This window comes from Lepidochelys kempii, chromosome 1 (assembly GCF_965140265.1).
Source record: "Lepidochelys kempii isolate rLepKem1 chromosome 1, rLepKem1.hap2, whole genome shotgun sequence".
NCBI classification, from domain to species: Eukaryota; Metazoa; Chordata; order Testudines; family Cheloniidae; genus Lepidochelys; species Lepidochelys kempii.
This window is the reverse complement of record NC_133256.1, coordinates 215,584,578-215,610,946: the sequence shown is the minus strand read 5'-3', so window position 1 is coordinate 215,610,946 and position 26,369 is coordinate 215,584,578. Positions and strand designations below refer to the sequence as shown.

The 26,369-nt window shown below is 49.5% G+C and overlaps 1 protein-coding gene across 1 annotated transcript in view; it reads right to left on the bottom strand.

Annotated features, from left to right (window-relative positions):
- LOC140898865 (antigen WC1.1-like) overlaps positions 1-25,923 on the bottom strand; it is a 60,763-nt gene extending 34,840 nt beyond the window's left edge. The window contains exons 1-2 of the mRNA XM_073313395.1: positions 25,860-25,923; positions 18,333-18,647 (exon numbers count right to left, since the gene is read on the bottom strand). Coding sequence (XP_073169496.1) covers positions 18,333-18,647; positions 25,860-25,923 — 379 coding nt within the window. The remainder of the gene's footprint in view (positions 1-18,332; positions 18,648-25,859) is intronic.
- Between the last annotated feature and the right edge of the window lie 446 nt (positions 25,924-26,369).

Genomic DNA, 26,369 nt, shown 5'->3' with positions numbered 1-26,369 from the left:
ACTAGCCTACCAGTGGAGGCAGCCACCAGGGAGTAATCACTGTCTCCCCAGCCAAGGGAGACTGTGGAGGAGAGCTAGGAGCCTCTGGCAACTGAGGTAACTGGGTCCCTGAAGCCCAGAGACATTGTGGGGTTCAGTCTCACCAAACTTGTGGCTGCCCCATCTGAAAAACTTTGGGACTGCAGCACGGTGCCACCAAACATCCACGAGAGGACGCTATAGGATGCAAGTCACCCAGCAAACTGGACTAGAGGGGCCATGCCCCAAACAAAAGGGACAGTGGTAGGAAGTAGCCCTGGGAAGGGGATTTTGACTCGCTGCTGCTGGGAGGTCTCCCCTATTCAGGGGTAGATGCATGCAGGACCCTGGGCTGGGACCCAGTGGAGAGGGAGGGCCTGGGTTTTCCTGCCCCACTGCCTAAAAGACTGAGACAAATTGACCTTGAAAACAAGGGGCTGGAGGTCAGGGGCACCAACCACTAGGCAGCCCAGCCCTTCACGCGCCCTGTAACAAACCTGAAGTTTATTCCCACTACAAATGTGCAGCTCCAGCTGGGATGCCCACTCCCAGTTCCTTCCCACTGGTTCCCAGTCCCAGACTCCTTCTCCACTCAGTCCCAGTCTCCCCCAGCTCCCAATCTCCTTGCTCAGCAAGTCACAGTCTCTGTCCCCCGACTCTTGTTCTATTTACCCTGCCGAGCCCGTAATAGTCTCCTCCCCCTCCCTCCTCCCAGTCCCCTTGCCCAGCCAGTTTCCATCTCCCCCTTTCTCTCCCAGTCCCAGTTTCTTGCTTCTCACCAGTATCTAGTCTCAGAATGTCCATCTGTCCCCCGGCCACCCAAAGGCTCCTTGTCCCCATCTACCCTCCTCCTCTCATCCTGGTCTGATTCTTGTCCCTTCTACATTCAGTTCAGGTGGTTTCCCTTCTGCACTGCCTGGGCCCAGTAAGGGAAGACAGTCTCCCTGGGACAGAGTGCCGGGAGCCAACAGATGAGCCTGCACTCTGATTGTGATGCTGGCAGATCAGGTGCCAGTTCATGCCAATGCCCCAGGTCTCACTGAAAACTTACAGATGGACAGCCTGGCCCATTCACGTGTGTATTAGTATTGATCAAAGTGATTATTAAATGTGTAAATGTATAAGAGTGTTTAATTTTCAAGAAAGCTAACAGGATGCTATTTGCATTGTTCTCACTTATCTGTATCTCGTTATAATGCAATAGCAAATATTTACACTGTTTATAGCCCTGTAACTAAATAACCCATCAAACAAGAAGGAAGCCTTGTGGAATGCAAATGAAGAATTTTCACAGAAAAGTGCTAATTTCAAAGCAAGTGGTCATTGTGTGTGATGATCGGAGGCAAACACTCTAAATGCATTCCTCAATCTCTGTCATCAAAGGAAGAGTCCACCTGGGTAGTTACTCTGTCAGCTTGTTTTCTGCGAGAAGAAGCTATACGTACAGTTTCACGAAAAGATCCTTCATCTCTGGAGTGTCTGGATTCTAATAGGTTGGAATAAGTGAACAAAAAGATGGAGATCCCCAGAGTTCTTCTGGGTAGCCCTGAGAGACTTTTGGGAAACTGGCAGATGACTACATCTCTGGTACTGTTTTGAATTATAGACTGTGACTCACTTGTACATATATTTTACTGCTCTAACCTCTCAATTCTCATTTCCTTTTCTTAGCTAATAAATCTTTAGTTCATTTACTATACAATTGGCTACCAGAGTTGTCTTTGGTGTAAGATCCAGGATACCAATTGATCTAGGGTAAGTGACTGGTCTCTTGGGAGCAAAGTGAATGGGGTGTGATTTTTGGTGTAAGTAACCATTTGATTGCAGAGTCCAGCTTTTCTGGGGAGTCTAAGGCAGTGGTGTGCGGCCTGCAGGGTGCAGGTTGCCCACTACTAGTCTAAGGGTCTGTGACTCCATGGTAAGACTGGTTTCAGAGTAGCAGCCGTGTTAGTCTGTATTCGCAAAAAGAAAAGGAGGACTTGTGGCACCTTAGAGACTGCCACAAGTCCTCCTTTTCTTCATGGTAAGACTGTTACAGTTATCTTCCAATTGCCCCAGGGCGTTCTCAACTCCCGCTCTGCCCCCAGACCTGCCCCCACTCCACCCCTTCCCCAATGCCCTCCACCCCGCCTCTTTCTACCCCTCCCCCATCTGAGCACGCCTCATGCCTGCTCCTCCCCCTCCCACTCAGCACCTCCTGCATGCCGCTGAACAACTGATCGTGGTGGGTGGGAGGCACAGGGAGGGAGGCAGAGGAGTTGATTGGCAGAGCCGCCAGCAGGCAGGAGGTGCTGGGGGAGCTTGGCTTCTGGTGGGTGCTAAGTCCTGTTAATTTTTTCCATGGAGTCAGTGCCTATGAATCCAGGAGTTCACATTTGTTACTGACCTCGTGAAATCTAAAGATAGAACACACCACCAGTTTGCAGCGTCTACCCTGTTTTCTGACAATCTCTCCTGAGGTAGGAACTCACAGTCATGACCCCTCCAGACAGTGTGACACTGATCTTTTAGATGTCAGTTAGTCCCCCAAAGAAAGCTGACTGAGGTAATTAGATAAGAAGGTTTACAGGCTGGGTGGATAAAGAGCCAAGTAGCCCATCAGCCCACATCTGATAAAGAAGCACAGGAAGGATGCCCCGGTAGGGAAAGAGAGAGGAACAGGGCGAGCTGAGCCCAGTCTCAGAAAGGTCTTAGGGAAGAGAAATCTTTCTTCCCCCCAGGTCCTGACGAGAGGGCCAAAAACACAGAGGATACTGTACACAGACTGTTCCATGGGAACTGCAGTGCTATTGATGAAGGAAACTCAACACAAATGGCACCGTGAATGCCCAACTAGTGGAGTCTAGGCTGTTTCTGTTGTTGCTAGAGAATTTACATCTGCAAGGGCCAGTCTGTTTTCTGCCGAAAAGTATTGGCAATGAAACTCATTTTTATAAAGTCCTGCCCATCATCTTTATTTTTTAACAATGCTAGGAAATGCATATCACGCCCCCCTGCCCTCGCGTCCCCCATGTTAAAAGGATGGTGAGATTTTGCATAGAACCACTCACAATCCAGAGAGGCTTAAGATTAAACACTTACCTTTAGTTCCCATTGCCAGGGGAAGATGTTAAAACATTTGAAATTCAAAAGGAAAATATTCTACTCTTCCTTGTGCCTTTTGCATTGGAATTTATTACTCCTACTAACTGTTAAAAGTGAAGAGTTAAAAATAAAACTTATAATGGGCCCATAGTTGTTATGTTAACTATGGAGTCACAGGAAATTCCTCCATAATATGATTTTTTTGTGCTCTGTAAGGCCGAGATATGCTTTTGGCTGATCCCTCTATGCTACACCAGGTCTACAGGGTATCAGAGAGCCGGGACGATCAATCCATTGCCAGGTCATCCTATAAGGGTGGGAAAGGGACCCCATAAACATCCTGCCCCCTGTGCATCTTCTAAGCTACTCTGGCTGGGTGCCTGGGTCGGGATTTTAGTCTAAGGGGAAACATTTCAGATGTGCCTCAGTGACCTAGGAGCCTACGTGTCATTTTCAAAAGTGACTCAGGGCCAGATTTTAAAGGACATTCAGGCCCTAGGAGTGCAGACAGGCATCTACTGGGACTTTCCAAATCTCCTGGAAGTTCGGCACCAGGCACATTTGAAAATCCCACTGAGCACCTATCTGCATTTATAGAAACCTAAATATCTTTTAAAACGTGGACCTTGTGCACTTAGGATCCCTAGTTTCACTAAAAGTGTCACTGAACTCCCATCAGCCTCTTTGGCATTCCCAATGTAAATTTATATACAATTTTTTGAAAAGAAGTTAACGGTTATAAACATTATTTGCCAACAGGAAAATTCACTAATTCAATGATTTTCATTAAATGTTTCTATGACCATGACTAAGTTTCCCAAATATTTTCCCCCAATAGTGGCAACTGGCAGCCCCAGTCCCAGGGCCCCGTGGGGCAGACAGCACCAGCATCACTACTGCCCTGATGAACGACTGCATCAACACAAAACCTTCCACCCCGCAGAGCAGGCTAACTCCTGGCAGGATCAGAGATTCCTCCCACATAAGCCTCCACCCAGGCCATGGGTCCCACAGCTGGGCTGAGACCCTCCATGACACTGACCCACATTCAGAAAACAAACTGTAAAATGGGAGCCATTGCAAGGGAAAGGAAAGGCCTGGGACAGGAGCATCTGCAAACAAGAAAATGGAAACATTTAACAGTCACAGAGCGGGGTCCTCAGTGGCCAGTGCCCTCCAAACACTGACTCTATTTCCCAGTCAGAAACAACCCCACACTTGTTACATTTTACAGCCCCTTTGCCCCCTCACAACCCCTTCAACCGTACTCACAGGGTTCCAGCGAACACTGTCCTTTCACCTACCCATCGTTAAACACACAGACTGCTTCCATCTCTCACCTCACAGCTGCAATCCCCGCGGCAAGAAGATGCCTGTGCTCCACCACTGACACACCCTGCAGAACACAGCGCTGAAATGAGGTATGCGGGATCCCCCAGGGTACACAGGCACCTCTTCCCTTTGATCACAGGGTGGCTTAGACCCAGACCTCCTCATATCACAGTCACAGCTCTGCCAAAGTGCTCCCACTCATGCCTCCACCATTCAGTACAGCTACACCTAACACAGGGACTGCAGCTGGAGCACAGGCAAATAATTCCAGTGCCAGTGGCTAGTTCCAGCTCCAGGGGCAGAGTTAAGACTGACTTGACATTTACCATACTGTCCATTACCTGGTTTTCAGGGGTCTGAATTTTCCCAACTCGATATCCTAGAAGGGCACAAGATACCTCCAGGCAACATGAACTCTGTGTTTATGAAGTTTTTTGTCAGCGAATTTAAACTTAACTCCACAGCCTCTGACATGCGCAGCTGTCTGTCCAGAGGCAGTAAGGAGAGTCTGGCCTTCACTGCAATGAATGAACAAAGGCCTCCTGTCTCGGGCGGGACTCGTAGAGCTCCAGTGAGGATAAATAGCTCACCAGTGTGAGAAATGTTTCACTCTAGTAGTGACTGCTGGGCTACGTGCACGCAGGGGGCTCAGGTCTCCATAGAACTATGTGTGGGCAGCTGCATTGGTGTTAAGTGGGCCTTTACCATCACCACGAGTGCCCTGCACCCATTTGCCACCTCTGAGGTGATTGGTGGCTGAGTGAAGTCGCTGTAGCTGCAACTAGACCCGCTGGCTCAGTGAGACAAGAGGCACGCTCCAAAAGAGAATTTGGACAGTGGCTCAGCAAAAAAGGGAGTGGTCAGCAAAATCTGTATTGTGCATATTCTCCAGTGCAAGCCTGGGCAAATTTGGTGTAAGTGGCTGTTGTACGTGCAAAGCTGGTGTACAGGGACCGTACTCAATCTGCTCTGTGGTGGTCTCTCTGCTGTTCTCACCTGGGGCATGTCCATTTTCATGCTCCCCTCCTGGTACTGCCTTGTAGGTACAAGATTGCTGCTTGGCATGTAGACTATGGGAATTGTGATGTGTTTGCTTTAGTGCAATATGGATAATTGGCCATAATCGGCAGGAGGACCACCATGGACTGAGCAGTGACAGGAGTCTCGGATAAGAGCTAGCCTTTGGGGAGACATGAGAGCTCACCTGGGACTGAGAGACAAAGAGACAGAGAAAAAGTGGAAACCAAGATGGGTCCACAGCAGCATGGCTCACGGCAGCCCGGACTTGGCGAGTATGGACCATATCTTAACCTTTGCTTCTTCTCTGTGCTAATCCATGGTAGTGTTACCCTATTTCAAGTTTCCAAATAGAGTATACAGTGGGGGAGGGGCACTGGAGAGGGGTTACAGGTCAGGGGTGCTGGAGGAGATGTTTGGGGGGTCCTGGAGGGGTGTGTGTCTGTGTACTGGGAGGGAGTATTTGGAGGATGCTGGAGGGGTGTGTGCACTGGGAGGGAGTATTTGGGGAGTGATGGAGGGAGTACCTGAAGTCTCACTCTCGAGGTGGGGGTCAGTGCCGCGCTTCCTGTCATGGTGGCAGGCCAGCTGGTGCATGCCTGGGACGCAGAGCCAGCCCATCAGTCAAGGTCTCCCTGAGGGCTTCTCCCCCTTCCCTGGGCTGGGAGCTGGGGCCTGACTGTCTCACCACTCCTGGTCAGGTTCTGAGGTCCTGTGGTGGGGCAGGCGGCCAGGCTGAGAGGTGCTTGGTGGCTCCGCTTACCTGGTGGGCCAAGCTGCGCGGGGGCTGGCAGGATCCAGGAGGTGCAGATGCTCAGGGGAGGGACCAACCAGGGTGTGGAGATGGCTCTTTCTGAGCTGCAACATCTGGAAAAATCCTGGACATTTTCTCTTATTTGGAAAATCCACCCGGACAGATGTTGGCAGACCAGAAAAAGAGGTCATGTCTGGGAAAACCCAGACACATGGTAACCTTAACCATAGGACTTCCCGATGCCGTATTCCAGTTGACTAATAAATCCTGCTGGGTTTTGAAAAGGCTGCCTGGAGTCACTGCAGATACTTGCTGAGGTACACTGGTCCCTGATGAATGTAAAAGTCTCTGAGTAGAGGTCTAACTCAGTTGGACTCATTGGGCAGAGCTCACAGTGTGAAACAGGAGTGCTGGAGCACAGAGGCTCAGTCTTGGAGGCGGTCACAGGGTCTGCACAAGTTCCTGGCCTCGCATCCCTGTGCTCAGGCTGGTCAAAGAAGGGGTCCCAACGCCTCTTTCAGTTGTTTCACCGGTGTCTTTTCATTTACAATGCTTAGTGCAGCCCCAATTCCCCCAACACCGATCCCCCACACTGACCCTTCCCTGGGTCTTCCGGCCCCAAGGCTTTCTGTAGTCGGTAGAGACAGAGCTGCAGTCCCTCTGTCTGCTCCCCTGGCTAGCCTCCCACTGAGCCTATCTCTGGGCTTATATCTCCTCCCAGTCAACAGCCCAGCTGGCTCCACTTGGCTCAGTTGATTCCCCTGAGCCTGCCCTCGTTAGGGTCTGCAGCTGAGCTCCTTGCTGAGTGTCTGGGCCCCTGCACCCCGCTGCCCTGCTGGGAAGCAGGGGAGGAGTCATCCCTTTATCAGGGCATCCAAGGGGTTTATGCCCCTGCCCTGCCACAGAGGGATTGAGGCCACGTGACCCACCTTAAGAAAGAGAGCCGCCCTTGAGGGTCTGGCACACTGAAGGCGTTCCTCCAAGGGACTGTTTAAAAGCTGGGGCATAGCACAGATCCTGTAAATCTATGACACCTGCCAAGGCCCAGGTGTGGTGCTGTGACGCTGTAGCTGTAGGGAGCGGGGCGGACTGACCTGGGAATGTCGTTTAGTTTTACTGGGACTATCTGCATGGGGGATGAGATAGCAGGCGGTGACTTTACTTGAGGGAGGATACCTGAGTCTGTACCCTGAGCCGGGAGGGGGATGGGGACAGGTGACACCTTCTGCCCAGGAAACGGACAAAGGCTGGAGGAGGAGACTGGGGAGGCTGGAAGGAGAGGGCTGCAGTGGAGCTTCAGTTTGAAGCTGGCTGGGGAAATGGAGGGAACCCCAGGGTTGGGGTCTAAGCTCTCTGCCCCCGAGAGGGACCTGACTGAAGGGTTCTAGTTTTACCTACAAGCTCTGCTTGGGACTGTGTTCCTGTTGTCTAATAAATCTTCCATTTTACTGGCTGGATGAGAGTCACGGTGAATCGCAGGAAGAGTGGGGTGCAGGACCCTCACCTCCCCACACTCCGTGACAGGTGCCAACATGTGATAAAGACTTCAAATGAACAACACACACTGAGCATTCATGCATGAAATTTAAAGTGCTGAGGAATTTTTTCGTTAAGTGTAAATGTCTCTAAGTTCAGGGCAAGAATACTTTATTTATGAGGTAAATAGTGTTTAATCGTAGAAGATTAGGGTTGAAAGAGACCTCAGGAGGTCATCTCATCCAACCCCCTGCTCAAAGCAGGACCAACACCAACTAAATCATCCCAGCCAGGGCTTTGTCAAGACAGGCCTTAAAAACCTCTAAGGATGGAGATTCCGCCACCTCCCTAGGTAACCCATTCCAGTGCTTCACCACCCTCCTAGTGAAATAGTGTTTCCTAATATTCAACCTAGACCTCCCGCACTGCAACTTGAGACCATTGCTCCTTGTTCTGTCATCTGCCACCACTGAGAACAGCCCAGCTCCATCCTCTTTGGAACCCCCATTCAGGTAGTTGAAGGCTGCTATCACATCCCCCCTCACTCTTCTCTTCTGCAGACTACACAAGCCCAGTTCCCTCAGCCGCTCCTCATAAATCATGTACCCCAGCCATCTGATAATTTTCGTTGCCCTCCAGTGGACTCTCTCCAATTTGTCCACATCTTTTCTGTATTGGGGCCCCTGAAACTAGACGCAATACTCCAGATGTGGTCTCATCAGTGCTGAATAGAGGGGAAGAAGGCTAAGTGCTGACTCATATCCAGTTTCTCGTCCACTGTAATCCCCAGGTCCTTTTCTGCAGAACTGCCTCTTAGCCAGTCAGTCCCCAGCCTGTAGCGGTACATGGGATTCTTCTATCCTAAGTGCAGGACTCTGCACTTGTCCTTGTTGAACCTCATCAGATTTCTTTTGGCCCAATCCTCCAATTTTTCTAGATCACTCTGGACACTATCTACCTCTCCCCCCAGCTTAGTGTCATTAATACTAAACATGAAGGGACACTCCATTTATATGGCTCATCGGTTGCTTTGGTACCAAGATGAGTTACATATTCAAAACCGGGTAACTGGGATGGTTGGAGTGAGGGTTTCTCAGACACGTAGGTTTCCACTTTTTGTTTATTCTGCATTTACCTTGGGAACTGCTTGTGCCTGCCTAATTCCCAGACAGTCGGTCAAGTTCCTTTGCACGCTCTGAATACTTCCCAAATCCCCCAAGCAGCAGGAAACAGTCCAGAAGTTCAGGATTTACAATCCCAGGCAGAGACGACCCATAACTGCTGATAGTGTGGAGGTAGAGTAGGGTGACCACATGTCCCGATTTTATTGGGACAGTCCCGATATTTGGGCCTTTTTCTTAAATAGGCGCCTATTTCTCCCCCCCCCCACCTCTGTCCCGATTTTTCATACTTGCTATGTGGTCACCCTGGGATGGAGGGGCACAATTTAAACTTTCGACCACCCCCAGAACAGCTCAAGTTATTCCCCCTCCTCCAGACAGGCCCCCTCCTGGCCCTCAGTCTCCCCTCCCAGAAAGCAGTGCCCACCTCCCTGCAGCTCCCGTCTGTTGCTCCTGCCTCTCCCCGAGGGGCACAGCTTGCAGCTCACAGGTTCTGGTAGCCGCCCTGCAGGGAGTAGGGGCCTGGCTGCACCATGTGACTGAGCAGGGCTGGGAAACTGTGGCAGAAATCTGGGTCATGTGCCCTCCCCCCTCCAACACACACACACACACACACACACACACACACACACACACACACACACACACACACACACACACACACACACACACACGCCTCTGATCCTAGAGCTGCTGAAGAGACAAGAACTGGCCCAGCAGGGAATGGGGGTTTTGGCTGTCAGGTTACTGCTTTTGGCTCCTCCCATTATGTAAATTAGCTCCTCTCTGTACTTGTGCATTTCTGGTACAGAAACAGTGGAAATAAGGACGGTGCAGCTCAGTCAGTTACACCAGGATGAGCTAAGAGACTGCAGCTGCAGGACTCACTTTATGTGGGAAACCCAGAATGAAGCCCACAAAGAGACCCTCGGCCCTGGTAGCAGCAGCAGCCACTTGGGAAGCCCAAACAAGCAACAACTCCAACAAGCAACAAGCCACTTAAAGAGCCAGAAAGCCCAAAAAACAATCACCAAGCAACTCAAAGAAATTACAAGCATCCAGTGGCACAGGGACTGAGAGGAAGCCAATGCGTAACCCATGCCTGATGGGTGTGCTGCTCGGTCTCCCTCTAGTGGCACCGAAATCACCTAGATTTTTATGAGTGTGCTACATCCTTGGTTAATAGGCAGGTGCTTTTTTAGCTTATGCAGTAGAGGCCCACAGCACTAAGCTTCAGAGGTCCCAGGGTCAGTCCTGCCTGCCACCAACCAGGGTCTGTCAATGTTACAAATGCACCTCCACGTGCTGGGGTTTACTCCCGTTTAGAGCCCGTTGAGGAGGCCACCACCGTGCCAGGCATATTTCCGCGGGAAGGGGTGGGGCTTACGGTGACTGTGGCCCCTTTGTGCTGACACAGCCGGGGCCCAGAAGGTACAGAGCTGGGGTGAACACTCTAGACAGTTTCTGGAGATCCTACAATGAGGATAGTAAGTGAGTGGCAGGGTGTGAGGGGGAGACACACAGAGCACTGACCCCCGCGCTCAGGTGTGACCTCACCAATGGTGGTGATCAGGGACTAGAAGCAAGGTGCAAACTGAGCTAATCAGAACAAAGAGGCGTTATCGCTGTTCAGCCAGATGCAGTGATCCATGGTCCTACTCTAAGTCTTATCTGCGTCAGGAGCTGTTTCTCTCAGTGCATTTGTCACGCTGTGCAAAGCCCTGTCCCCAGGCATTTTACTTGCACACGCTTTGATGAAGCCAGGTTATGCATACAAATTAATTCCCAAATGCAGAGTGCAGAGGGATCCAGGTGCAGTCTCCATGACATTGTGCTGGGGGGTAAATCTAGCCCACCCTGCATGGGAAGACAGCTGGGCAGGCTGTGGAGCAAAGAGCTATGCACCATGTGGGAGTTCCCTGCAGGGGGATTCGGGGAAGGAGCGTAGACATGTGGAGCAGTATAGCCAGTTTTTGCCCCCTGCACCTACCCCAGCTGTTTTGGCCCCTCCCCCTTGCCAAGTGCAGGCTCAGGGCTCCTGTCATAAATATAAAGGGAAGGGTAAACCCCTTTGAAATCCCTCCTGGCCAGGGGAAAGCTCCTCTCACCTGTAAAGGGTTAAGAAGCTAAAGGTAGCCTCGCTGGCACCTGACCAAAATGACCAATGAGGAGACAAGATACTTTCAAAAGCTGGGAGGAGGGAGAGAAACAAAGGGTCTGTGTCTGTCTGTATGCTGCTCTTGCCAGGGACAGAACAGGAATGGAGTCTTAGAACTTTTAGTAAGTAATCTAGCTAGGTATGTGTTAGATTATGATTTCTTTAAATGGCTGAGAAAAGAATTGTGCTTAATAGAATAACTATTTCTGTCTGTGTATCTTTTTTGTAACTTAAGGTTTTGCCTACAGGGGTTCTCTATGTTTTGAATCTAATTACCCTGTAAGATATCTACCATCCTGATTTTACAGGGGGGATTTCTTTATTTCTATTTACTTCTATTTTTTATTAAAAGTCTTCTTGTAAAAAACTGAATGCTTTTTCATTGTTCTCAGATCCAAGGGTTTGGGTCTGTGGTCACCTATGCAAATTGGTGAGGCTTTTTATCCAACATTTCCCAGGAAAGGGGGGGTGCAAGTGTTGGGAGGATTGTTCATTGTTCTTAATATCCAAGGGTCTGGGTCTGTAGTTACCTAGGCAAATTGGTGAGGCTTTTTACCAAACCTTGTCCAGGAAGTGGGGTGCAGGGTTTTGGGAAGTATTTTGGGGGGAAAGACGCGTCCAAACAGCTCTTCCCCAGTAACCAGTATTAGTTTGGTGGTGGTAGCGGCCAGTCCAAGGGTAACGGGTGTAATATTTTGTACCTTGGGGAAGTTTTGACCTAAGCTGGTAAAGATAAGCTTAGGAGGTTTTTCATGCAGGTCTCCACATCTGTACCCTAGAGTTCAGAGTGGGGGAGGAACCGTGACATGGTGGCATTGTGGTGGGATTAACCTGAAATCATTTTGAGATCCAGTTGAGATTTTTTGAACTAGAAATACAGATTTTAAAAAGGAATTTTTAGGAAGTCCAGAAAGCAGCTTTGAAACTGAAAGCAGCTTGGTTTCTCTCTGCTTTGTGGCCAAGCAGAGACAAAAGGGGATTATCTTGTGAATTGCAGGTTTTCTTTGCCTGGAGGCAGGGTACTTAACTCCTGCAGGGAAATTCACAGTCTTCCAACCCAGAGGTTTTTTTTTTCTTTTCTTCCTAAAAGTAAATAGGGGGTGTGTGTTCTACCCATTTGCTTTTTCTTTGGGCTGGGTAAGCAGGTTTCCAAGTAGTTGGAGGTTTTTTGCTTTAATTTGGGCCCAGAGCAGAGACAAGGGAATTGTCTTTTTCTGTAGGCTGACAGTCACTATCAGAGAATAGGTATTCTATTCCAGCACAGCAAAATTTTACAGCCAAGTTTTGTTTGTTTATTTCTAAACCTCGGGTATAAAGTTAGTTAAAAACAGAGAGGTTAGAATGACCAAATCCTCAGCTCGACTACAGCTGGAATTAGCCAAATTTCAGGCTGAGGAAAAACAAAGGGAACATGAAAGACAGAACTCATGCGGCTGGAGAACGAGGTACAGGAGGCTGCCCACAAGAGGGAAATGGAGGCAAGGAAGCATGTGGAGGAGGTGGAGAGGATAAAGGCCCAGCAGAATATACCAACAAACCCTAGCAATCCTTCTCCAGGTACCACTTCCCATCGCAGAAAGTTCCCCACCTACAAGGCAGGTGATGATACTGAGGCCTTCTTAGAAAACTTCGAAAGGGCCTGCCTTGGGTACAACATCTCTACTGACCAATACATGGTAGAGCTGAGGCCGCAGCTCAGTGGACCCTTAGCTGAGGTGGCAGCTGAAATGCCTAAAGAACATATGAACAAGTATGAACTGTTTAAATCCAAGGCGAGAGTCAGAATGGGGATAACACCCGAGCAGTCTCGTCGGAGGTTCAGAGCCCTAAGGTGGAAACCAGACATGTCATTTACCCGACATGCCTACCACATTGTGAAACATTGGGATGCCTGGATATCAGGAGCAAGTGTTGACTCTCCAGTAAATTTGCCCTTCCTAATGCAAATGGAACAATTCTTAGAGGGTGTTCCTGAGGAAATAGAAAGATACATCCTAGATGGGAAACCCAAAACTGTAATTGAGGCAGGAGAGATTGGAGCCAGATGGGTGGAGGTGGCAGAGAAGAAGAAAACTGGTCGCAGTTGGAGCGGAGACCAGAAGGGACCACCCCAGACCACACCCTATTACCGGGGGCCGCCCAAAGCCCCACCTACCTCCCAAAGAACCCTCCAGACCCCTTATCATCCCAACACCCCGTTCTCCAGCAACCCTCCTCGCCCCAGTGACCCGTCAGCTGGACGATGTTTTAAATGTAATGAGCTGGGGCATGTGAAGGCCAACTGCCCCAAGAACCCCAACAGATTACAGTTCATTGCACCGGAATCACACCAGAGGTCCACAGGCCCAGATACCTCCCAGATACCCTTGGAGCAGAGGGAAACTGTGAGTGTGGGCGGGAAGAAGGTCACCGCGTGGAGGGACACCGGAGCACAGGTGTCAGCTATCCATGCTTCCTTAGTGGACCCCAATTTAATCAACCCAGAGATCCAAGTGATGATTCAACCCTTCAAGTCCAACTCTTTCAATTTGCCTACAGCCAAGTTGCCTGTCCAGTACAAGGGCTGGTCAGGAATGTGGACTTTTGCAGTCTATGATGATTATCCCATCCCCATGCTGTTGGGGGAAGACTTGGCCAATCATGTGAAGCAGGCCAAGAGGGTGGGAATGGTCACCCGCAGCCAGGCTAAACAAGCCGTGAGGCCTAGCTCTGTTCTGGAAACTTCTATCAGGACCCAGTCAGAGGTGATGGACCCGGACCCCAGGCCAATGTCTGCAACAGCAGTAGTGGATCCAGTCCCAGAGACCCAGACGGAACCAGTCCCAGAACTGGAACCAGCCAAACAACCAACACCAGACCCCGTGCCAGCACTGAATCCAGTACTTGCAACCTCAACACCAGAGGGCCCCACCGAACCTGAACTGGCAGCAGCCGATAACTCTACACAAGAGGCTCAGCCGGAGCCTGAATCCCAACATAGTGCACCAGCGGAGAGCGGTTCACAGTCAACAGAAACAGCTCCATCCCCTATATCGCTTCCAGAGGGACCAAGCCTAGGTCCACAATCCAATGAGGAACTGATGTCTCCAGCATCAAGGGAACAGTTCCAGACCAAACAGGAAGCAGATGAAAGCCTCCAGAGAGCTTGGAGGGCGGCACGGAGCAACCCACCACCTCTCAGCTCTTCTAATCGATCCAGGTTTGTTGTAGAAAGAGGACTTTTATACAAGGAAACTCTTTCTGGTGGACACCAGGAAGACTGGCATCCTCAGAGACAGTTGGTAGTTCCAACGAAATACCGGGCCAAGCTCTTGAGCTTAGCCCATGATCACCCTAGTGGCCATGCTGGGGTGAACAGGACCAAAGACCGTTTGGGGGGGTCATTCCACTGGGAGGGAATGGGCAAGGATGTTTCTACCTATGTCCAGTCTTGTGAGGTGTGCCAAAGAGTGGGAAAACCCCAAGACCAGGTCAAAGCCCCTCTCCAGCCACTCCCCATCATTGAAGTTCCATTTCAGCGAGTAGCTGTGGATATTCTGGGTCCTTTTCCGAAAAAGACACCCAGAGGAAAGCAGTACATACTGACTTTCATGGATTTTGCCACCCGATGGCCGGAAGCAGTAGCTCTAAGCAACACCAGGGCTAAAAGTGTGTGCCAGGCACTAGCAGACATTTTTGCCAGGGTAGGTTGGCCCTCTGACAGCCTCACAGATGCAGGGACTAATTTCCTGGCAGGAACTATGAAAAACCTTAGGGAAGCTCATGGGGTAAATCACTTGGTTGCCACTCCTTACAATCATCAAACAAATGGCATGGTGGAGAAGTTTAATGGAACTTTGGGGGCCATGATATGTAAATTCGTAAATGAGCACTCCAATGATTGGGACCTAGTGTTGCAGCAGTTGCTCTTTGCCTACAGAGCTGTACCACATCCCAGTTTAGGGTTTTCCCCATTTGAACTTGTATATGGCCGTGAGGTTAAGGGGCCATTGCAGTTGGTGAAGCAGCAATGGGAGGGATTTACACCTTCTCCAGGAACTAACATTCTGGACTTTGTAACCAACCTACAAAACACCCTCCGAACCTCTTTAGCCCTTGCTAGAGAAAACTTACAGGATGCTCAAAAAGAGCAAAAAGCCTGGTATGATAAACATGCCAGAGAGCGTTCCTTCAAAGTAGGAGACCAGGTCATGGTCTTAAAGGCGCTCCAGGCCCATAAAATGGAAGCATCGTGGGAAGGGCCATTCATGGTCCAGGAGCGCCTGGGAGCTGTTAATTATCTCATAGCATTCCCCACCTCCAACCGAAAGCCTAAGGTGTACCATATTAATTCTCTAAAGCCCTTTTATTCCAGAGAATTAAAGGTTTGTCAGTTTACAGCCCAGGGAGGAGACGACGCTGAGTGGCCTGAAGGTGTCTACTACGAAGGGAAATGTGGTGGTGGTGTGGAAGAGGTGAACCTCTCCATGACCCTTGGGCGTATGCAGCGACAGCAGATCCAGGAGCTGTGCACTAGCTACGCGCCAACGTTCTCAGCCACCCCAGGACTGACTGAACGGGCATACCACTCCATTGACACAGGTAATGCTCACCCAATTAGGGTCCACCCTTACCGGGTGTCTCCTCAAGCTAAAACTGCTATAGAACGGGAGATCCAGGATATGTTACAGATGGGTGTAATCCGCCCCTCTGAAAGTGCATGGGCATCTCCAGTGGTTCTAGTTCCCAAACCAGATGGGGAAATACGTTTTTGCGTGGACTACCGTAAGCTAAATGCTGTAACTCGCCCAGACAACTATCCAATGCCACGCACAGATGAACTATTAGAGAAACTGGGACGGGCCCAGTTCATCTCTACCTTGGACTTAACCAAGGGGTACTGGCAGGTACCGCTAGATGAATCTGCCAAGGAAAGGTCAGCCTTCATCACACATCTCGGGCTGTATGAATTTAACGTACTACCTTTCGGGCTGCGAAATGCACCCGCCACTTTCCAAAGACTTGTAGATGGTCTCCTAGCGGGATTAGGAGAATATGCAGTTGCCTACCTTGACGACGTGGCCATATTTTCGGATTCCTGGGCAGACCACCTGGAACATCTACAAAAAGTCCTTGAGCGCATAAGGGAGGCAGGACTAACTGTTAAGGCTAAGAAGTGTCAAATAGGCCTAAACAGAGTGACTTACCTTGGACACCAGGTGGGTCAAGGAACTATCAGCCCCCTACAGGCCAAAGTGGATGCTATCTAAAAGTGGCCTGTCCCAAAGTCAAAGAAACAGGTTCAATCCTTCTTAGGCTTGGCCGGTTATTACAGACGATTTGTACCGCACTACAGCCAAATCGCTGCCCCACTGACAGACCTAACCAAAAAGAAACAGCCAAATGCTGTTCAGTGGACCGGAAAGTGTCAGAAGGCCTTTAACAAGCTTAAAGCGACACTCCTGTCTGACCCTGTACTAAGGGCCCCAGACTTTGACAAACCGTTCCTGGTAACCACAGATGCATCCGAGCGTGGTGTGGGAGCAGTTTTAATGCAGAAAGGACCTGATCAAGAATTCCACCCTGTAGTGTTTCTCAGCAAAAAACTGTCTGAGAGGGAAAGCAACTGGTCAGTAACTGAAAAAGAATGTTATGCCATTGTCTAAGCTCTGGAAAAGCTACGCCCATGTGTTTGGGGACGGCGTTTCCACCTGCGAACCGACCATGCTGCACTAAAGTGGCTTCACACCGTCAAAGAAACTAACAAAAAACTTCTTCGGTGGAGTTTAGCTCTCCAAGATTTTGATTTCGACATCCAACACATCTCAGGAGCTTTTAACAAAGTGGCTGATGCACTCTCCTGTGAAAGTTTCCCAGAATCAACTGGTTAAAATCATCCTTGAGATGTGGAAAATATTGTTAGTCTTTATGTACTTGGTAGTATATTTAGAGATGCATGTGTCTTATTAACTCTGTTTTCCTAGAGCTCCAGGAAGAAATCCCAGCCAGTGTTTCACCCTAGCTGAGATTTGGGGGGCGTGTCATAAATATAAAGGGAAGGGTAAACCCCTTTGAAATCCCTCCTGGCCAGGGGAAAGCTCCTCTCACCTGTAAAGGGTTAAGAAGCTAAAGGTAACCTCGCTGGCACCTGACCAAAATGACCAATGAGGAGACAAGATACTTTCAAAAGCTGGGAGGAGGGAGAGAAACAAAGGGTCTGTGTCTGTCTGTATGCTGCTCTTGCCAGGGACAGAACAGGAATGGAGTCTTAGAACTTTTAGTAAGTAATCTAGCTAGGTATGTGTTAGATTATGATTTCTTTAAATGGCTGAGAAAAGAATTGTGCTGAATAGAATAACTATTTCTGTCTGTGTATCTTTTTTGTAACTTAAGGTTTTGCCTACAGGGGTTCTCTATGTTTTGAATCTAATTACCCTGTAAGATATCTACCATCCTGATTTTACAGGGGGGATTTCTTTATTTCTATTTACTTCTATTTTTTATTAAAAGTCTTCTTGTAAAAAACTGAATGCTTTTTCATTGTTCTCAGATCCAAGGGTTTGGGTCTGTGGTCACCTATGCAAATTGGTGAGGCTTTTTATCCAACATTTCCCAGGAAAGGGGGGGTGCAAGTGTTGGGAGGATTATTCATTGTTCTTAAGATCCAAGGGTCTGGGTCTGTATTCACCTAGGCAAATTGGTGAGGCTTTTTACCAAACCTTGTCCAGGAAGTGGGGTGCAGGGTTTTGGGAAGTATTTTGGGGGGAAAGACGCGTCCAAACAGCTCTTCCCCAGTAACCAGTATTAGTTTGGTGGTGGTAGCGGCCAGTCCAAGGACAACGGGGGGAATATTTTGTACCTTGGGGAAGTTTTGACCTAAGCTGGTAAAGATAAGCTTAGGAGGTTTTTTTTCATGCAAGTCCCCACATCTGTACCCTAGAGTTCAGAGTGGGGGAGGAACCTTGACAAGTGCAGGCTCAGGGCTCCTCTCCTGCTGCCTCAGGGAACTCTGGGTAAAACTCCACAGCACTCGCCCCCCCTGGCTCCAGTCCCAGCTCCCACAGCCACAGGCAGGGTTGCAGCTGCTGCTGAAGCCCTGGGGAGACTCTGGGCGGCTGTACCCAGGCATGTATCAGCACAAACCTGCTAATGGGGCCAACACCACACCCCACAACAACTGCCCCAGCTGCCCCCTGCTAGTGGCGCAGAGGATGGCACAGCCTGCTCATCCCCAGTCTGCCCAAGGGAGCTCAGGGAGAGACTGGTCAGTTCCACCCTGACCCCAGTGCAGGGCACAGTCCAGTTCTGAGTCACCAGGAATGTCACTCACTGTGTTCAGTCCCTTCTCCCTCATGGGGAGTTTCCTACAGGGGCAAGTTGGCCGAGTTCTTACCTGAGCAGATCACTCCAGTATCAAGAGAATGAGAGCACTGGAATGCAGCCCATCCTACATGATTGCAGTCCCAGAGAGCTGACTCGTCACCACCACAATCAACTAGAATCAGCCAAGTTGGTCCAGATCCTTCTCCAAAATGAGCCCGGCCAGGGGCACTGACAGCAGATCCACATCCCAGCTGCTTACAAACCACCTCAGCATCTTCCATGTCCCAGCTGGTATCACACACCGTCCCCCACTGATCCTGGTGTTTAACCTCCACTCTCCCGGCACAGTGGCTGCGTCCATCCGCCAGCCTCAGCTGGTTGGCACCTTCAAAGAGAGACACAGAGCAGGGTCAGAGTGAGCAGGGAGCCCCCTCCCCAGCGTTTGCACAGCAGAGTCCGCGCCCAGCAGCAGGGGATCCGCGCCCAGAGCCAGGAGAATGGGACATGCCCAGAGCTGCCTCATGACTCCACCTGATCCTGTCTCAGAGCCTCCCACTCGGGGCTGTCACTGCTGTAGCTTTCGCCATTTTATCCCCACTCTGGCAATTTGGGGTGTTTTTACCTGTCTCATGAGAACACGATGAAAGGCGCCAACTCACCGAGTTTCCCTTATTCCAAATGGCACCATCTCCTGTCACTGTCACTGGGGCTGAAGTCAGCGAGGTGCCGCCATCTCCCTACAGTCTGTCAGCATGTGGGAGTGAGGCCTCCCTGAGTAAAGCTGGCTGCCACCTACCACTGTTTTCAGTGAGACTTTAGCAGGGTACGTGGCTTCCCCTGAATGGCTCAGGGGACTGGACAGGACCCATGGACTGTGATGAGCAGCAGAGACCCTGTGCAAGGAGGAGGGGAAGAGTGAGGGGAGCAGGGCACTTGGGGGCTGGAGGCAGATTCTGGGGTTACAAGGGAATGGGGTGCAGGTGCTATGTCAGCAGAAAGGAGGAGTGGAAAGTGTAGGGTGGGGGGTCTGGAGCAGGGGACCAGGGGAAGGGAGGGGGTCTGGAAAGTTGGGTCAGGAGGAAGGGAGAGGAGGGGGTCTAGAGTGAGGTAGGAGGGAGAGGTGGGGAGGGTGCGGAGGGGTCTGGAGAAGGAGGAAGGAGGGAGGTGAGGGGAGTGGAGGGGCAGGGAGGTGGGGGTCTGGAGCAGAGGGATATGAGGGAGTAGTGGGGTGAAGAATCTGGACTGTAGTAGGGGGCAGGAGGGAGGGTGGAGAGGGGAAGAGGGGGTCTGGAAGAGGAGGCTGGAAGGAGGCAAGGGAAGAGGAGGGGCCTCTAGAGTGAGGAGAGTGCTTAACAGCCTCAGACAGAGAAGTTATGGGGGTGGGGTGGGGGGGATTCAGAGAAGTGTTGCTATTTGCAAAAGGCTAAACCAATCCCATTGTGTTATGGTGACATTATAGCTGATGTGAATGGTTGATGTCAGTGTGAAGGTCTCCAGTATCTCTGTCCGTAACTCACCCCTGACCAGTGACAGAAGTTCTGTGTGCGAGCATGAACCATGCTCATGAATTAGCTCAGTGGCTGTCAAGCTATTTCCCAGCCAGCCCTTCTTCTGTCAGAGGAACTGAAGCAGGACGGGAGAGCGAAGGCAGTGCTGGGCAATGGACGGCAGTTCCCGTCTCTGGGGTGAGGGGAGGGTAAGCGCAGTCTCCAGCTGAGCAGCCAGGGGGAGTCGTGCAGTTCGGGTGCACAAAGGGTGACTTTTCAGCCTGCGATTCTCACCCCAAGCGCTGGCAGAGGTGTAGACGGGGATTCTAAAGTCCAAAGACAGATGGAAAAATGAGACTGGATGGTTTTTTTTAACCTTGCAATTTTTTTCTGTGGCGCTTGGCATTACAGCCTTGTGCTCCCTAACGGAGCTTCCTCTCCCCACCTGCCCCACACATTTCCCTCTTCCACTGGTCTCTTCCCACCCTCCTCCCCTGGGCTCTTCCCCCTCCTCTTCTCCCCTTTCTAACTGGCCTCTCTGCCCAGCACATACAGGCTGCTCCTTCCCCAGATGAGGAGCAGACTCTGCCCCCACTCCCTGCAAGCTGCTTTTCTCCCAGTTGCTCTGAGTTTCACCCCCTGCCCTCAGTTGTCTCTAGGCCTCTTTGCATTTCTGGGGGTTGTGGAGAGGAAAAGCTGGCTGCTGGGAGAGAGGCAGTTTACTAGGACTGTGAGGTGGGGCCACTGCCTGCCACACAGTCCTCAGATATTGCCTGGGAGAACTGGCCCCCAGGACAGGGTTTGACGACCCTGGACTGTTCCTGAGACTGGGAGCAAGTCCAGGCATCATTACTACTCTTAGGAGCTACAGCTACATGCAGAGTTCCACTGTGAGCCATGGAACAGGCTGGTTGCAGCAGTGGATGGCTGAGCTGGGGACACCATGTTTAAGGAGCCTCCATGGAGCTGAGAGAACAGTGCAATTCACACCAGTACGTGGCCAGACCGTCCTGCTCCTTCAATGCCAAGTAAATACAAAACAGTCACTTTGCTGCAATCCACAGGGAAGGTTATTAGGTGCTGCTCTGTTCAGTCCAGTCCCAAAGAAAACCCCTTGGGCCTGGTCTGCACTAGGAAGAAAGGGTTAGTTTTTTTTCAATCGAGTTAACTCAGTGACGTTCACTCGTGGTAGGGCCCAAGGCTAAGTGCACACAGAGTTCTGTTTCCCTGAATAGAGTTGAACCTAACAACAGCCAGCAGTTTCAGTGCTCAGAAATCCCCAGCCTGCACCTCCAGCGAGCTCCAACAGGCTTTGGTTCTTTGCTCCCTTCTTAGATCCCAGCCACAACTCCTTCTACTGGCTTCTCCCTCCAACAGACATAGTCCAACACCAATATCCTGGCCCCTGCATTGGCAACAAGGGAAAGCCCTGGCTAGCTCTGCCCTGACCATGTGGCCAGTGACTTGGGCAATAGCCCCCAGCGTCTGGACATGTTTTTACTACATAAAAGATTTTGATGGTTCTGTCTATTGAGCCTAATAGAGTGTGCTTGGTCCAGCCATTAGCTGTCATGATGTCTGTGATTCGCTTCTGATCCAAGACCCCGTGATGGCAGCCATTAGCACCTTTCAGGATAACAATTACATTTACATACTGCACCTATCGTATGCTTGCACCACTTGGGCCCAACTTGGAATAATGACGCCAGCCAGCATTCTGAACATTGGGTAAATTCAGATCCCGGTCTGGGAGTGAAACCTGTGGCTTTTGTCCATCCCTGATATTTTCTCATTTGTTTGCCTGGAGCCCAAAGAATTGTATAATGTTTGCCTGGAGCCCACATATTTGGGGTGGATCAATAATGGTGAATCACTATTGTGACGGGTTCCCCCCGGGGTGCCACCTTGAACTAGGGTATCACTGAGCCCCCTGATGCACCAGCTTGGGCTCCCTCTCACACTGTACTGCGGTGACAAACTGCAAAGCCCTCCAGCCTGCACTTTCACCAGCTTTCATACAGGTAGGGACACACCCAGCTGCAGTCACATACAGGCTCTCTAATCACCAGCTTCCCAGCCTAGGATCCGAGAGCAGTACCATCCTGCCCTGGTCAAATCTGACCAGTATATGGGTTTAACACCTGGTCCACCTCTCCCTCAATGTGAAGAGAACAATGCACACTTGTAGTACCCAAGCTGAGATTTTCCTCAAGCACTCCAGTCAAAGCTCACTGGTTTAGATGAAAACAAAAACAAGTTTATTAACTACAAAAGATAGCTTTTAAGTGATTATAAGTGATAGCAAACAGATCAAAGTAGATTACCTAGCAAATAAACAAAAATGCTACCTAAGTTTAATATACTAGATAGATTGGATATGAATTAGCAGATTCTTACCCTAAGAGATGATACAAACAGGCTGCAGAGTCTTAAGGCACAAGCTACACTTGCTTTGCAGCTTGGAATCCCCAGGTGTTTCATACACAGGCTAGAAATCTCTTTAGCATGGGTCCAGCACTTCCCGCAGTTCAGTCTTTGGTCCTCAGGAGTTTCCAGGAGTCTTATTGTGTGGGGAGTGAAGACCCCAGATGATGTCACTCCCTGCCTTATATAGCTTTTGCTTATGGTGCAAACCCTTTGTTTCAAAGCTTGGTTCCCAGACCAGTTTACGGAAAAATACTGACATCCCAAGATGGAGTCCAGCATCATGTGGCCTGGTCACATGTCTTTGTAGAGTCATAGCAGCCATTACTTACAGGCTGTCTGGAGCATTCTCAGGAGGGCTCACCAGCTGGAGAATAAGCTTCTCCTAAGTCCTATTGTTTTTCCGAATGGCCCATTAACCTGAATAGGCCCTTTCCCACCCACTATCTAGACTGAAAGCATCTTGTCTAGTGGGCGTTACCCAGGTGTAACTATATTTGAAGTATAGATACATAGTCAGTATTCATATCTTCAGATACAAAAAAGAATAAATGCATGCAAATAGGATAATCATATTCAGCAAATGATAACTTTTCCAACGACACCTCACATGACTTATGTAGGATAAAATCCATCATAATTATGTCATAATCAGATCATAATAATATCACTGTGACAAATATGGGGTGCATTGCACAACGATCTTCTGGCAAAGACTGTCCAAGCCTCTGTTCAGGGCTAATGGAGGGGGATTGGGGCACTGAGGAAAAGGGAAAATAGCTACATGGTGATATCCCCTATCCTGTATACTCCCCTGCAACACTGTGTTTGCGTCATGCGAAGCAAACTCAAATTTCCCCTAGAAAATAAAAAATTTCTAGGGGATGATGCACATTTGCTTATAAATCCAACAAAAATGCATTGAGCTGAACATGTGCTTGGCATCACTATATGACACTGTCCCACAATCATGTCATAATTTATTCCTCACAAAGCAACGATTGTCCACCTCCTGCAATGCCAGTCTGATCGCCCACGAGTCACCACAAAATTCTCTGCTTTCTGGTCATGTACAGCTCTGTCATGGGCTCTAGCCCCAGCACATTATATTTCAGCTTCTTGGGAATTTGAAATATAAACGCCAAGTAACCTGCTAGATGGTTTGGTTTGCTCAGGATTTTCAGGGTCTTAGGTCCCTAATCACCACACAGTTACTGAGCTGTCTGTGAAATATACATTTGGGCTGTTTTTACTCTAATGCAATAATTTAGACTGAAATTTCTCATTATCAGCTTCAACTTCAGTTTCTCTAGCTGGTGCAGCAGCACATCGGGTTCCCATGAAACAGCTACTGCTGAGGCATTCGCTCCCCTGCCAAACACCTGGATCATTCTCATGCTATTAATACCAGCCCAACAGGTTCCAATCACTGTATTATTTAAATTATATCTGGGTCTCACATTTGATTTTAATCCTATATTTAATCATTTCTGGAATCTTTGGGCCAGATTCACTCCCTGCATTTGACAAGCACATGCTGCTGTAACACATTGTCTAGGCCCCCCATTAGTGTTAAGTCTGCCTGGAGCTTGGACACAGTTTGGCAAAGAGCCTGCAGCCCCCTCTGTGCTGGAGGAAGGAGAGCAGCCCTGGGCGGGGCAGCCTTGAGGGAATGAAACCAATGTGGCCGTGAGAGGCTGCCAAGGTTCCTTCCCCACTCTGAACTCTAGGGTATAGATGTGGGGACCTGCATAAAAACCTCCTAAGCTTACTTTTACCAGCTTACGTTAAAACTTCCCCAAGCTACAAACTATTTTACCCTTTGCCCTTGGACTTCCACTGCCACCACCAAACGTTTATCTGGGTTTATTTTATTAGGAAAGTGTTGTCTGGAAATGTCTTTCCCCCCAAAATCCTCCCAACCCTGGCACCCCACTTCCTGGGGAAGGTTTGATAAAAATCCTCACCAATTTGCATAGGTAACCACAGAACAAACCCTTGGATCTTAAGAACAATGAAAAAAGCAATCAGGTTCTTAAAAGAAGAATTTTAATAGAAGAAAAAGTAAAAGAATCACCTCTGTAAAATCGGGATGGTAAATATCTTACAGTGTAATTCGATTCAAAACATAGAGAATCCCTCGACGCAAAACCTTACGTTACAAAAAGACACACAGAGAGGAATATTCATTCTATTCAGCACAGCTTATTTTCTCAGCCATTTAAAGAAATCATTATCAAACGCATATCTAGCTAGATTACTTACTAAGTTCTAAGACTCCATTCCTGTTCTGTCCCCAGCAAAAGCATCACCCAGACAGACACAGACCCTTTGTTTTTCTCCCTCTTCCCAGCTTTTGAAAGTATCTTTCAAAGTCTCCTCATTGGTCATTTTGGTCAGGTGCCAGTGAGGTTACCTTTAGCTTCTTAACCCTTGACAGGTGAGAGGATTTTTTCCTCTGGCCAGGAGGGATTTTAAAGGGGTTCACCCTTCCCTTTATATTTATGACAGAGGCACTGATACAGCAACTCTGCCATGCAGCTTGTGCTGGTCGGGCTTCTCTAGACTCCAGCTCGGATTCAAAGCTGCTGTGTGCCAGCAGAAACCCTGAGGGAGGGAGGGAGGCAGGGGTCCCACAGCATAAATCTTCCCGCTGGCAGAACTTCCAGTACCCTCACACGCACAGGGTATTGCACACTGCACCCTACCTCACACCCCCTCACTCATTCTGTGGTAGGAATCAGCTCTGGGTTTATTTGGGAAAATCCTGCTCATCTCACACATGCAAAACTTCTCCTGGCTTCAGTGAGTGAATGGGGGAGTGAGGAGCCAGGACTTGGCCCTTGGAGCTGTTGGATTCTGGACCAACAGACATTTCTGTTGGATCCCAAATTATTGATGTATTTCTTGGGATTTAAAACACTAAAGTGACGCCTAGCCAAGGCTCTAGGCACCTGGACGGCATGGATAACACACAAATTCCAGCAGCATAAGTGACCATTTCAATAGGAACTCAGCTAGCCAGACACCTACAGAAACTCCTTCCACCCCTTTCTCATTATGTGATGCACAGCCTGTGTCCTTCCCAACCCCCACGCCTCACACAAGTGTATTTTGCAGTGTGCCCAAAAGGTCATCACCAAATTTGCACTATTTTGGCCCAAAGGGCGAGCAAGTTCTAGAGTCCTGGAGCCCCCACAGAGAGCATCCTGCCAGCCACCACTCTCCTTTATAAAAGGGGGAACAAGCTCGGGTACCCTGCTGACCATAGCTCTGGCCATACGGCACAGGGAGAGAGGTGATCCCTCAGAGAGGCTGGTCCCAGACCATTTAGGACTTTATAAATCATCACCAACACCTTAACCTCCACCCAGAGCTGGGCAGCCAGTGCAGACCCTGCAGAATGGCTGTAACATGCTCCCAGCCAGATGCGCTGCTCAGTGAGTCACTGCCATTTGCACCAGCTTTGTTCTCTGAATGGTTTTAAGGTGAAGCCCCACACAGAGGTCATTGCATTAGTTCAATCTCAAAGTAGTAAAAGCCTCGGTAACAGTGGCAAGGTCCAATCCCAAAAGGAAAAGTCACAACCTCCAAGCCAGACACAGATGGTAAAAAGCAGACTGTAAAAGTTACCACCCTAGTTCCAGTTAACCCAGCTCCCCTGGTGAAACACAGAGGAGACTTACCTGCTATGACCTGAATTGTGAGGAGAAGAAGCCACAGCACCGGAGTGGAGAGATGTCCCTTCATTGCCAGCCTGACTTGCTGTCCCCTCGCTCACTGCACTGGCTGCCCCTAAACACCTGCCAGGGCTCCTCTGTGACTGACAAGTGACAACAAAGCAGTGGAAGGGAAATATATAGATTCAGAGGCTGGCATCAGCTGCGGGAAGGAACCAATAGCAAACCCATCTGCCTTTTTAGTTATTATCAGTGGTTTTATCTGTGAATGTATGAAGCTAAAACATCCAATAAAACTCAAAAGCAACAAGCATCACCATATATGAGTGATGAGCCCCCTCCTGACGTCAGGTTTACCACAGCCTCAGATCATTGGCTAACCCCATCTCTGGTGCGGGAACAAAAACTGCTGTACAAACTGTATGTAGCTAAGCTGTTTCTCACCCTCATAGATTCTATATTGTATTAGACATCAGTTGGGGGACATTAGAGGCAGGTTATTTTATAAACTAGGGA